Genomic DNA, 13,732 nt, shown 5'->3' with positions numbered 1-13,732 from the left:
TGCTCCAGGAAGAGAAAATGTGCAAGGGACCTAAGCAAGAAGTAGTTTGGCAAATTAAGGACCCTCAAATTGTCTGTTTATTTATCTCTGATCTATATAAAATACTTAAATTCTAAATCAAAGTTCTTTATATTTTCTATAAAGAGGCAGAGAGTAAATACTTTAGACATCATGGGCTCTACTGTGCCTGTTGTAACTTCTCAACTTTGCCATTAGCAGGCAAGCAGCCACAGACAATATGTAAATGAACAGGCATGGCTATGTTCTAACAAAACTTTATTTATAAAAACAAGCAGCCAAGAGGTGACTCATAGGTTGTGGTTTGCCAATCCCTCTTCAAAATTGTATATCAGACCTTTCTAAAACTCAGTTATAAACCTCAGTTGCAAAAATATATTTATTCTTTTTTTTTCTACACATTCAAAGAAACCTCTCTAGTAGTGAATTACAGAAATGATCCCTGAAAGTATAGTCTTATATTCTATTTATTCTGATCAACATGTATTTATTGAAAATCTATTGTCTTAGTCTGTTTGTGTTGCTATAAAAGAACACCTGAAGCTGGGTAATTTACAAAGAAAAGAGGTTTATTTGGTTCATGGTTCTACAGGCTGTACAAGAAGCATGGTGCCAGCATCTGCTTCTGGGAGGGCTTCAGGCTATTTCCACTGATAGCAGAAGGTGAAGGTATACGCAGAGATCACATGATGAGAGAAGAAGCAAGGGAGAGAGGGGAGGGAGGTGCCAGGCTCTTTTAAACAACCAGCTCTTGTAGGAACTGTAGAGCAAGAACTGACTCATTACCTTGGGGGAGGGCACCAAGCCATTCATGAGGGACCTGCCCCATGACCCAAACACATCCCATTAGGCCTCACCTCTAACACTGGGGATCTAATTTCAACATGAGATTTGAAGAGGTCAAACAAACTATAGCATCTATTGAGTGCTAGGAATCATACTAGGAATGCAGAAGTAAATAAAACATGCATTGTCTCTTCTCTTATGGAGTCAACATGATAAAATGTATAGCTATTAAACAAATAGCAATATAATAACTAGAATATATATATGAATATATATTATATATATATATAAACTACAGCTAAATACAATTAATGAGAAGTTATAATAGGTGACCTAATCCATCCTGGAGGACCAATAAAATCCTCCATTGAGAAGTGATATTTCAAGAGAAACTAGAATGATATGCAGATGATGACAGGTAAAGAGCTGAGGGAGAGACTATCTCAGAGAGCAGACACAGCTCAATGGAAGCCCAAATGGGAAAAGTGACCAACATATTTTAGGATCAGAGATAAGGCCAATGGACAGGCATATAGAGAGTGAAGGAGAAAGTTATGTTAGATGAGACTAGCAGGTAGGTAGGGTCCAAAGTATGTGGGGCCTGATAGTTTAATTTGTAGATTTTGAAAATATTTTGGACTTCATATGATATCTAATCAGGAATTAGTGTAAATGGAAGCTCCATCTAAATTTGAGGCTCTTAGTGGAGGTTTTCTGAGTTGGACACATAGCCCTGGATTCTAGGTATGAAACCTGAGCTGGAGATAGAGATTTCAGACTTATAAGCTGGGGGAGTAGAGAAGTTTGACTGGTCAGTATGTATGGAGTGGAAAGGTTAAGGCTGGGGTTTGGGATGCAGAAGGGAGAGTTAACAAAAGAGACGATGGCCAGCTGAGAGAAAAAGGAGGTGAATCAGAGGAGATCAGCAAAGGTGATGATCAAGAGAAGTCAAGTAACTAGTGAAGGTTCCTGTGGTTTGCAACTAGGAGGTCTTGCTGATAGCAGGTTCAGCATCTTGCTTCAGTTAGAATCTAGGTTGCAGAGGTTTCATGAACAAACAAGGTGAAGAAGCAGAAACAACAAAAACAAACATCTGTTTCAAGAAGCCTTGCTATGAGACTTCCTCTCCTGGGGAAGACAAAGAAACAGGGATTAGATTTACCCTCCTCTCTGACACAATTAAAACACTAGACGAGAATATATGAAACAACACTCAAAACATTGGACATCAGCAAACAAAGGACAGTGATCTCTTAGGTATGGGAAACAAATGAGGGGCCATACAATGGTCCCAGCTTCCTGCTGAAGAAGTCATCTAGGCTGCAGTGAAGATGAGAAAAATTGAATTAGCCTGGTAGAGGAGCTGGGGCTGGTAGTGTGGGGTCCAGGGCAGCTAGAGTCCACAAGTATTGTACTGGGTGAGACAGAGGACACTCTGGAGATTTGTAGGGTGTCTCCCTTGAGTATTTAGTTGATTACTGATCAGATCATACATATGAAGAAACCACCTGAGACCAGTAAAAGAACCATACAAAGGATGAGAGTAAACAGTGCTCACCCAGGGCTGAGAATAGTGCTTGTCTCTATAGGGAAAACCTCACAACTCAGGGAAGTATCAAGTCTCAGCTAAAAATAACAAAAAAGATTTTGCCTCAAAAGTGTGGAAAAACTAAACCTACACTAAAGCCAGTTCTGATCCTACCTAACAAAACTGAAATGCAAGACCTGAATGGATAAAATTATTTACAAGTTTTTAACTATCTCAGAACAAAGCTCAAGAATGATTATAGGAATGTAAACATTCAAGGTATAACAAATGACAAGGTAAAAGTTACAATGTCTGACATTGTATTAAAAATTACTAGGCATGCAAAGAAGAAGGAAAATACAAACCATAATTTACAGAAAAGTTAACCCCAAGTGACACAAAAATGACATAAATGTTACTAGTACAAAAGTTATTATTAATGTATATTCAAGAATTGAGGGACAAGACTGGGCATGTTGAGATAAGGAAGATATAACAAAGATACACACTAAAATTCTAGAGATGAAAGCTACGGTGCAAAATACACTGAATAGGAGCAACAGTGAAGAGATATTGCAGAAGAAAAGATAAGTGAACTTTAAAGCATAGCAGTAGAATCTTTTCAAAATAAAACACACAGGGGAAAACAGGGAGCAAAACAGAAACCAAAACAGATCTTCAATGAATTATGGAATTATATACACTCACCATTGGACTCAGCATTCTGCTTTTAAGTATTTTCCCAGGAGAAATGAAGTCTTATATGCATGCAAAGACTCATAAATGAATGTCATTACAGCTTTATTCACGGATTTTGGGTTGCTGAAACAACCTACAATGCATGAGTAGTTGAATAGATTAAAAATTTTGAAGTAAATCATATTATAGAATACTGTCCAGCAATAAAAGGGAATACACTATTGGTACTTGCAACAAAATGAGTGGATCCCAAAATAATGATGCTGAATGAAAGAAGGCAGACAATGAGTATATATTGTGGAATTACATTTATAAGAAGTTCTAGAAAATGCAAGCAAATCTACAGAGACAGAAAGCAGATCAATGGAGCAGAGGGTAAGGAGAGGCAGGGGGAGGAATCACAAATGTACATGAGGAAATTTGAGGTGTTATGTATGCTCATTATCTTGGTTGTGGTGATGGTTTCATGGGCACATATATATGTAAGAATATATTGAATTGAATATTTAAAGATTTGTAGCTTTGTATATTTCAATGGTGTCCCAATAAAGTGTAAGCAGATGAATAAGTAAACTTGACTTTGAAACAAAGGGGAGAAATGGTTCAGCAGCTTGGAGGAAATGCTAGGTTGAATGACAGTTGGTTTTGTTTCTTTTTGGGAGGGATTTTGGTTTGGTTTTATTTCTTTCATGGAAAAAAATCCAAGCAAATTTATAAGCTGAGGGAGGGTATAGGCAATTCCAAGAAAGACAGGAGGCAATTGATGGAACAAAGTCCTGAGAGAGACAGAACATTCAGAGCCTAAGGCCAGGAGATGCAGCTGGGACTGGAGAGAAAGGAGATAGGATGTAAAGATATTACACACACAGAGCTCATCATTCCCTGCTTTTCATTCTCCAAATGCTGAACCCTGACGATAGGTTCTTATTCTTGGGGGCCAATGACACTACCTTAAGCGAAATCAACCAATTCTCCACAGTGCTCTCCACTCAAGAGGGGTGTACCTCCTTAGACATAATTTCTTCCAAAGTTGATGGTTCCTTCTGAATCCAGGTTTTAATTGATAGGAATCTGTGATAGACTCTAAAAGATTATTTTATAAAAGGTGGACTGTGCCTTTCCCTTTATCAAGAAAGGGCTCTGAGTTAGAAGATGTTTTTCACTTTTACCAAAGTTCCTTTATGGAAGCACCCCTGAACAATTCTGAGAGGCCTGATATTTGTGTCCCCGGTATGTGTTCGTGCAATGTATAAAGAAAAGCAGTCACCAAGTGAAAGGGATGTTGATCTCCAAGATTATAATTTGGTCACACAAGCAGGCACATACATACATACATGCACACAAAGGATTCACGGTATTTGATATTTAAGTCAGCATTGCTGGAACAGCACAAAACCAAAGTGTCAGTTTAACAGAATTACTTGTCACTGTAGCATTAATATAACGTTCAACTTAACGCTTTAATTTCCCGACATGTCATTTTATTTAGAAAGATTCAGACTTCGGGGAACATTCATTCTGGGAACTTTAAGATTTCAGTCCACTGCGTAACATCCTGATCCTGTAAGAACTGTTTCTGTATCTTTCCTATTCATTCAACAGGTTTGACGCGATGCACAAATGGATGCTGACCACTTTTTTTTACCTGTTTCATTTTAATCAAAACTCACATTCTCAATTAACGTTAATTGGGACTGTACAAGGGCTGGCAGATAAAGGAGAAATTGCTGCTCATTTAACTACAGCCACGTTGGACCACATTTTTGTTTCATTGCGTTTTACGGGGTCTCTAGATGCTGGAAACGTGGCTCTTTTCCAGCAAACAGGGGAAATGGGGTTTACCGTGTTCTGCCTCTGGGGAGTTTTGAGTCGCCACACTCTCGTGTCGCGACAAAGGCTGTGTTTGGGCGAGCACTTGAGCAGGGATGACCTCCTAGAGAAACCACCTGGGGAAAGGGGCCGCAGTCACGAAAGCCGGTTCTCAGCTCCCCCGGGAGCGGCGTTCGGAGCCTCTAGCTGGGGACTTCGGGCAGCCGCCTCCGATTAGCTTTAAGTGCAGAAAAAGTCTGTGCGCCCATTTGCGCCCATCCGAAAGCGCGCAGTTGTACCCGGCGCGAGCGCCGCGCGGGTCCCGGAGATGCTCCACCAAACAGAGGATTCGGGTACCCCCTACTCCGGCGCCAAATAGGTTGGCAGTCTCGGTAACAGGACAAAGATGGTCTGAGAGGTGCCTATCTCTGGCAAGACTAGACGGGGCGTGAAGGAAAGCCGGCTCTGGGCACGGCCGGCGGGCAGGCACTTGCGCTTTGGTGGTCTGGTTCAGCATCCTCGGAGCGCGCAGCCTCGCCCGCACGATCAGGCCCCCCTTCGCCAGCAGGACCTGGGGCGGGAGAGTGGGGGTGTGGGTGACTGTTCAAGTAAACACTCATGCGACCGCGGCTCCAGCCCCCACCCCCTGCCACTCGGGGGCGGGAAGTGGCGGGTGGGAGTCACCCAAGCGTGATTGCCCGAGGCCCCTCCTGCGGCGGAGAGAGCGCTCCATAAAAGCCCAGGTGCGACCCGCTCTCTGCACCCCATCCGCCGGCTCTCACCCTTCGGAGAGGCGCGCCCGACAGCAGAGCACCCGGCGCCCGGCCACGCCCGCCCGCCCGCCAGCCACCGTGAGTGCTGAGACCCGTTTGGCTCCGGGAGGGAGGGAGAGAAGGGTGGCCTGTGAACTTGCCCGGGGCACAGTCTCACCCTCCGCGGAGCCCTGGGCCCCTGGGAGGGTCTCACCTGACGCTCACTCCGCGCCCCGACGCGCGCCAGCCCCTCTTGGCGGCTAAACTCCACTTGCCCCTTCTGCTCCACTCCATTTGTTCATCCGCCCTTCTTCCGGGCTGCGGGGTCCCTCTGCATTATCTTTTGATGGATATGGCGGGAGAACGAGGGACCCCTATCCCAAAGCACCTGGCGGTTTCCCGGGGGGTGGCGGTCGGGAGACCCAGAGAGCGGCGCGCGGGAGGAAGGTTTTCCAGGCGGCGTCTCCGAGAGAGGAGTGTCCCTCGCTCTGCCTCTTCTCTGGATCCTTGGGATTCAAACCGAGAGTAGCTGGACCCGGGAGCGACTGTCTTTCCCCGTTTCCCACCGCAGTTGCCACCCCGAGGTAGCCTCTGTTGTCACTGTTGAGCCCCTGGAGCCAGGCTGGCCAAAGTAACAGAGAAGAAAGTTTTCTTCCACGACAAGGGTTTGGGCAAGAGGGGAGGAAAGCGATCATGTCTTTAACCCAGCAGGAGGAACTTCTAAATACGTTTTTAAAGTGTCTAAACCCACCTTGCGCCTCTCGCCGCGCGACTCTGGGTCCCGGCGACTTGGAAAGAAGTTGCACGAAGTTTTCGGGGTGGGGCAGAGGGGCCGGGCCAGGGCGGATGGTGCCCTGGGCCCGCAAGGTGGAGCTAGCCACGCTCGGGCCCTCCCTGCGGGACTGGGACCGGGAAGCCCCGGCGGGCAAGGGTGGTAGCGAGGGGAGGGGCGCGGGAGGTACGGGAGGGAGGAGCGGGGTGTGTGTCCTCTGAATCCTCGAGCCCCCTTCATTGCGCCTTCTGTGCCCTCAGATGCTAGGTAGCAAGCGACTGGGGCTGTCCGGACTGACCCTCGCCCTGTCCCTGCTGGTGTGCCTGGGTGCGCTGGCCGAGGCGTACCCCTCCAAGCCGGACAACCCGGGCGAAGATGCGCCCGCGGAAGACATGGCCAGATACTACTCCGCGCTGCGACACTATATCAACCTCATCACCAGGCAGAGGTGGGTAGGTGGGCTCCGCGGGACCCACGCCATAGCGCGGCGCCTGCACACCTGGAGGACCTGGAGCTCCGAGGGGACAGGGATCGGTTCTTTGTCTTCTCTATCCCGGGGCAGGACAGTATGGGGCGCATAGCTCTAGGTCAATGTGCAGGGCACAATCTGCACGAACTGGGTACTTTCCCTCTGCAAGTTCAGTCACAAAGAAGTGAGCTTTTGATCCAGGTGCAGCAGGCTAGGAGGCTGGCCACCCCTCTCCTCGGTGTTTTTTGTTTGTTTGGTTTTTGCTTTTGTTGTTGTTGTTAGAGCAGTTGGGGGCCTGTCTAGAAACGTCGATGGGAAAGTGCCAGGTGAAAGGGGCAGCACTGCACCCGGGAAATGCTATAAGGAGAAGGGCGAGCAGGGGTCTAGGAAAATCTGAATAACCATCAAAGAAAACCAACAAGGAAACAGCAGGGTTGCTAAGAGCTTTGCCAGACTTCTCAACCTGCCCAGGGCGAATTAAATGACAGTATGTAGGAAAAGACAAATGGAGCTATGTTCTTTTCTTCTGTATGGTTTTTGTTTTGTTTTTGCAGTTTCAGCCCCATTATATAGAATAAAAAAAAACAAAAACACGAAAATGCCAGAATTAAATAGGATTGATTTATGATTCTTTAAAAGCTGATCATTTTAATTAATAAAAAGCAATCATATTTTATACCCTAGTAAACTTCCCAGAAAGTTAATTGCTTCAAATTCTTGCTATGTGATCACAGAGATCGTAGAGCTTGTATAAACAAAGAGACATTAACTGTTGTTTTTCTTTTTTAGAAAATCTTTTGTTGTTTAGTTATACAGTAGAACCCATTTTTGCAAAGATGATTGCTGTGAAGCTTTACTATGGTATAAAGCTTTGGCATTTCAAAATGTTTTCATAGGTATTATCTCATTCAGTCTTTACCTCAAAGCTCTGAAGTGAGTATAATTATCTCCATTTTACAGTTCATGAAACTAAAGACATTTCATGAAAGCTTTTCTTAGGGGAATTGGAATTGGAGCCCTCCTGTTGGTTTTCCTTGGGTGTTGTCACCACCGTCAACAGTCAACGGTTGGTGTTATCTCCAACATCTCTGTTGAGAAACAATAGGGAGAAAGGCTTGAGTTTCATGGCAAGAGATTCAGCTTATATGGAAATGAGCTGGTCCCTGAGGATGAAGATGTCTCATCTTCATATAGGTTCCTTCTCAGAAACCATGAGAGGCTTGTAATATGCACCCACCATCTCCATTTTTCACTCATTGCCTTCCCACTACAAACACCCACTCATACGCACATGTATATGTTTTTCAAAATTACAGGGTCATTTGTGAATATGTTTTAATTTAGCATAAATGGTAATCTAATATCATTCTCTTCCTTTTCCCCACTCACTTCATGCTTTTAAGCTATATTCTTGTTGCGGTATATACCACTGGTTCATTACTTCTGAAAGCTGCATCGTTTATTCTACAGTGGGGGTCTACTATATTCTGCGTATACAGCCCCCTAGATCAGTGGTTCCCAACGAGGGGTGATTTTCTTCTCCCCAAGACATTTGGCAATGTCTGGAGACATCTTTGGTTTTCACAATGGGAGGTGGGCATCTAGTGGGTAGAGGCCAGGGAGGCTGCTAAATATTCTACACTGCCCAGCACAACCCCCATAACAAGAACATCCAGCCTAAATGTCAGTAGTGCCTAGGTTGAGAAACTCACCCTTAGATTAGTTTTTCTCCATCCTGGTTGCACATTAGAATCACCTGGGAAGCTTTTAAAATACACTGATGCTGGGCTTCCCTCATAACCAATTAATTCAGACCCTCTGGGGTAGAGTCTGGGCTTTATGTGGTTGTTAAATCTCCCCAGGTGATTCTAATATGCAGCCAGGTCTGAGACTCTCTGTCCTAGAGATTCAATCTTTGCAAGTTAAAGCACTATAGAAAAGAAGGGTAATCCAGAATTAATTAGAGAAGGAAGAAGAGTGGAACAGTGCTGTCCTGGATATACGATAGTTCATGACTGTGTAAGTCCTGATATTGCAGATTTAGGTTCTTTACTGGTAAATTGGAGAGAATAGCTTCGGGATGATGATAAATTAATTAAGGTTGACCATGAGTTTTAAGATTAGTAAAATCAGCTGATGGGCAGAATAAATAAGTCAAAGCAGCAGCCTAGAGTCTAATATCCTAATTCCAGAATATCTTTGAGAAAATCTTACAAATGATGGGAGTAAGGCAGGGGGGTGTTTTGTTTTTGTTTCCCTTGAGTCTCAGGAAAGGAACAGAAATAGGAAAATCTTTCCGAAACATTTCGATTGAATTGTGCTTGATAGGCAGTTAGAATACACCCTCTGCCTGGTTTGTTGTACCTATTAATCAGTCTATACCAGGCTAATTTTTATTTGTAAACAAAGTGACTGCTGGTGTCCAACATCTTTTCTGAGAAAGGAAAAAATGGCTTTTTAAAAAACAATTTGGTGTAGACTTGCCTGACCCTTTTGAAGTGTCTGGGAGCAGGTAGCATATATTACAGGTAAACATAGCCTTACCTCATATATTGTCCCCTCCATATCCTGCTATAGGAAAAAAACAAACATTTCCATTGACCAGTAGGAATCCTTTATACTTCCAGGGAGGCTAAAATCACAGCATCAGGGAAAACTGTTAGCTTTTTGTACCTCAAATAAATGTGGAAACTATAAGATTCAGGATCTGTTGGTAACTGTAAGAATTGATGCATTTCAACAGCAATAATTTGCATTTGTATTTCACTTTGTCACTTTCAAAGCATTGTGACTCACATTTCACATTGGATTTTCACAAAGCCTCTGATTTAAGCAGGGGTTATGATTTTATTTTTACCAGTGAGAAAACTGAGATTCAATGACAGGTGGGTCTTGAATGGTAGTCTGCTGATTTTTTTTCCTAGGGTTGTTTCTTAAATATCATCTGGTCTCCTTGTTAAGATTTAAACTGCTGTGTATTATCAGCACTATAGTCAATTAACTAATTATGGAAACATTTAAAGTCATACTTAAATGTCAATGTTTTTAAATTTCACAACACCCAGTTATCAAACTATATCTGTATATGTATTATTTGTGGTAGCATAAAAGGGAAAAAATTTGACTAGGAATTTTGTCTGGGTTTGAATAATCTGCTAAGTTATTTATTAAGTATTTGAGCAGAGTTGAAATATGTATACAATTTGAAATCATATTTATGATGTCTCTGGTAATATATGCTTTGTACACCTAGATTGTTTGTTAGCAGATGAACAACTGAAAATAGCTTTCAGGCTTAATATCCCAAACAGAAAACTATCTTCTTTTATCTTAAAGTTTTTTATGCCTATTCCAAACTTGTTTTAAAGGACTTTTTTTTTTTTCCAGATACGGAAAACGATCTAGCCCTGAGACACTGATTTCAGACCTCTTGATGAGAGAAAGCACGGAAAATGTCCCCAGAACTAGGTATGATGAGGCTTGTGATGGGGACATTGTTGTAGAGCTCAAGGTGTCTGGGGAGAGAAGTCAGAGGAAGCTCCCTGGTGGGAGGCTTTGGGATGGGGGCTTCTAGACTGGGAGGATTTGGCCAAAAATGAGGCTAGAGAGCCAGGCAGGGAAGACCTTTCTTTTCAAGGACTCATTGGCAAATCTCTAGGCTTCTGTGAGATCATATTTTCTAGCCCAGATTATTTGGGGCTCCTTTGAGAATTTTCAATATTTAAGTGACTTTTAACTCAGAAATTACTTTATATAGAATTTCTAACATCGTTAGAATTAGGGGAGCATAGAATGAGTCCGCAACTCTAAATTGAAATGACCAACTGTCTATTTTTGGCTGGGATAATAATCTTGAGTTTTTATATACTATGTGGAGCGTCCAGATGTCATAGGAAATGCCCCTCATGGATTTTACTCTAACCATCTTGGTTTTACTCGAAGCTTAGATACATCAGTTACACCTGAATACTTTTCGACATATTTTAGTTCAACTGATGTCACATAGTAATTTATTACATTCAATGAATGAATGTTGAATGACATTATTCTTAGAAGTTTGTCTGTAGCCTCAGGACTTTCTTGGAGTGTGGGTATGTCTTGGGAAGAGGTACCCACCAATACCTGAGTGTTAAACGTTGGACTAGGATTCTCTGGCGCCTCCGGGACAAGGAGTGCTGCTGAAGAGAAGCCTGGTCCTTCCCTAACTTTTCATAACCCCCTAACTCTTCCGTCCTGCTTCCCGCCTCTATCCACAGTAAGACCACAGTGCACATGGTCCACCCATGTGGTAGCTTGGCTGTCTTAAACGCAGAGCTCTAGCATGTCAAGAACCAGGTTTCCCCAGAAGAGGGCACTAGAGCGCTTGCTCAGGGAGTGTGACTGGCATGGGACTCTCCGCGGAGGGTCTCCCGGGAGAATCAGCCGAGTGACTGGCTGGGCCACGCACTTTCCTCCCACCCTTCCTCAGTTCTCTTGCGAAATGGTGAGCCAGAGCGAAGGGTGCAAGTATAGAGCTGTCAGATTTTTCTCTGAAGGAAACAATGATTTGAACTAGAATAAAACTCTAGTTCTCCCAGACTTTAACAGCTAATATAAGGGAAGCAGACAATTCATAAGGATTGTCTGTAATACTTAGCATTAATGCCTTTTCATGTCTCATTGACATGCATATAATGTTTGCCACTGTAAAAAGTTTAAGGTAGGTTATGTCTACTCAGGGTTAGAAACATGACATTCCAGACCTACTTGGAACCTTGCTGCGGGCCTTTGTTTTGTGCCAAAGACACACAGCTGGTGCATGAAATAAAGTTAATTGCACCCTGATTGACAGGCTCCATCACGTGCAGTTAGAAGGAGATAAAACTTGACAGCTTTGAAGTTGCCTGTGAGTGCTATTTTATTAAAAACGGTTCATCATAGCCTAATACATAGCGTTTTACTAAGTAAAAAGGCTTGCAGGAAAACAAAAGAAACATATGTAGAGTTTAGTAACAATAAGTTTCTCGTTACAGTGTCGTGTGCTTTCTGTAAATTTGATCCTCAGAGAGACTGCCGAGTTCTTTGGCTCCTTTGATACATACAGAGCCTTTACAATCCTCCCTCTGAGATTTCCCGGGGACTCCCGTTGACAGCAGTGAAAGCTACTCAGCTGGGTCTTTGCACTTTATGTAGCTGTCTCACGTTCTGATATTCCGCATGGCCTCCTATTTAGAATGCCCACAGGAGGCTTTTCAACACTTTCTGGTCATCTTTCTGTTCAGAACTGAAATGTCTCACTCTTGCAAGCATCCCAGACAGTTGGGCAGCTTCTATTATATCACATGGTTTTCTTCTTATGTTTTGCAGGCTTGAAGACCCTTCTATGTGGTGATGGGAAATGAAACTTGCTCTCTGGTCTCTTCCTATTTTCAACCCATATTTCATCCTGTAAAACGAAACTCTGCCCATCCTGCATGCAGCCATTGTGCCTAATTCTGTAATGTTTTCCTTTGTCATCATTGTATATATATGTGTTTAAATAAAGTACCATGCATTCAAAAGTGTATCCTCTTCAATGAAAAATCTGCTATTGAAATAGTGAGAATTGTTTTTCTGTTATTTATTAAATTACAATCTTCCTCAAGTGGGAGATTCAGGGTTTGTTTCAGGGATACTAAAGCAATGGCTATGAAAGATGTAAAGATATGACTATATATGATAATCAAGACTTATCTGTGTATGTATGTGAGTGTGTGTGTGTGTGTCTGTATGTGTGTGTGTGTAACTTATACAACCATTTGGAGACATTGACCAAGGGAATGCTAATTTGGGAAAATTTCTAAACTTCCACCCCATGCACATGGAACTCTTGTTAACCTTGTTAACCTATGCTGTCAGCAGAAGGGATCACTGTCTAATGGAAATTTCTGTGAAATGTCTTTTATCCCTCTGTTGGATATGGGAGCCATTAACCACATATGGCTTTTGAGCCTTTGAATGTGGCTAGTGCAAATAAGGAGCTGAGTTTTATATTTTATTTAATTTTAATGAATTTTACTTTAAATAGCCACATGTCTCTAGTGGCTACCATGGCAGACAGCTCAGGTGTATACATCTAATCAGGTCACTACTCAGTGGGTTGATTACCTTCCTAAAATGGGACATGTTAATTAACCTAGGTAAAGTTGTTAAACTTGCCCCTTCTTCAAGTATCTATTTGCAAGGGCTTAGTTTAAAATTAATGTTATTATAATAGATTCTTACACATAACTTCTAAATCAAAGAAAATGAGTTCCATCCCACACTGGTACTTTATACCACACTATAAAAAGTATGCGCAACTATTTTTTATGTGACATCTGAAAGCTGCTTACAAAAAAACTATGAATAACAATATACATCATGACTTAGGGAATCTCATAATATATACAATATTGTCTGTATATAAAGAATTCTAATTTTTTTTGAGCTAAGGATGTCAGTGTTGCTAGAAATATAATTCCCTTTAATGAAACTAAGATAAAATTGTTCTCTGATTTCCCTAACATTCTTATTTTTTTCTTTGATCTTACAATTAAAAACTGATAATGTGAAGTGTTTTTAAAATCTTAAAAGGTTGAATAAGTCACAATTTATTATCACACAACATCAAAGTTCTTTATTAATCTAGTGTATTTAGGAACTTTTTAAAAGTTACAATATGCAAGGAAAGTTGACTCAAAGATCCACCTGGCAGCATATATATGCTATAACATATGCTAAATATTCATCACCACATATATAGTCATGCACCACTTAACAATGTTTCAGTCAACCACGGACCACACATACAACAGTGGCCTCATAAGATTATAATACCATATTCTTACTGTACCTTTTCCATGCTTAGGTATGTTTAGATACACAAATACTTACCATTG

The 13,732-nt window shown here is 42.2% G+C and overlaps 1 protein-coding gene and 1 pseudogene across 1 annotated transcript; one reads left to right on the top strand and one right to left on the bottom strand.

Moving 5' to 3' along the window:
* Positions 1 to 349: 349 nt before the first annotated feature.
* LOC142873104 (uncharacterized) lies at positions 350 to 476 on the bottom strand (annotated as a pseudogene).
* Positions 477 to 5,540: 5,064 nt separating this feature from the next.
* On the top strand, positions 5,541 to 12,378 carry NPY (neuropeptide Y). The gene is made up of 4 exons (XM_012773325.2): positions 5,541 to 5,691; positions 6,625 to 6,812; positions 10,221 to 10,301; positions 12,180 to 12,378. Exons 2-4 carry the CDS (start codon positions 6,625 to 6,627, stop codon positions 12,202 to 12,204), a joined length of 294 nt encoding a protein of 97 aa, XP_012628779.1. The 5' UTR covers positions 5,541 to 5,691; the 3' UTR covers positions 12,205 to 12,378.
* The last annotated feature ends 1,354 nt before the right edge of the window (positions 12,379 to 13,732 follow it).

Source organism: Microcebus murinus, chromosome 9 (genome assembly GCF_040939455.1).
Source record: "Microcebus murinus isolate Inina chromosome 9, M.murinus_Inina_mat1.0, whole genome shotgun sequence".
Classification (NCBI taxonomy): Eukaryota; Metazoa; Chordata; class Mammalia; order Primates; family Cheirogaleidae; genus Microcebus; species Microcebus murinus.
This window is presented reverse-complemented; position numbering and strand designations above follow the sequence as displayed.

What these genes read in the sequence shown, in the direction of transcription:
- NPY (XM_012773325.2), top strand. Translation starts at nt 6,625, where the DNA reads ATGCTAGGTAGCAAGCGACTGGGGCTGTCCGGACTGACCCTCGCCCTG. An exon ending in AACCTCATCACCAGGCAGAG is followed by an intron (nt 6,813 to 10,220) that starts GTGGGTAGGTGG and finishes TTTTTTTTCCAG; the next exon opens with ATACGGAAAACGATCTAGCC. An exon ending in GAAAATGTCCCCAGAACTAG is followed by an intron (nt 10,302 to 12,179) that starts GTATGATGAGGC and finishes TATGTTTTGCAG; the next exon opens with GCTTGAAGACCCTTCTATGT.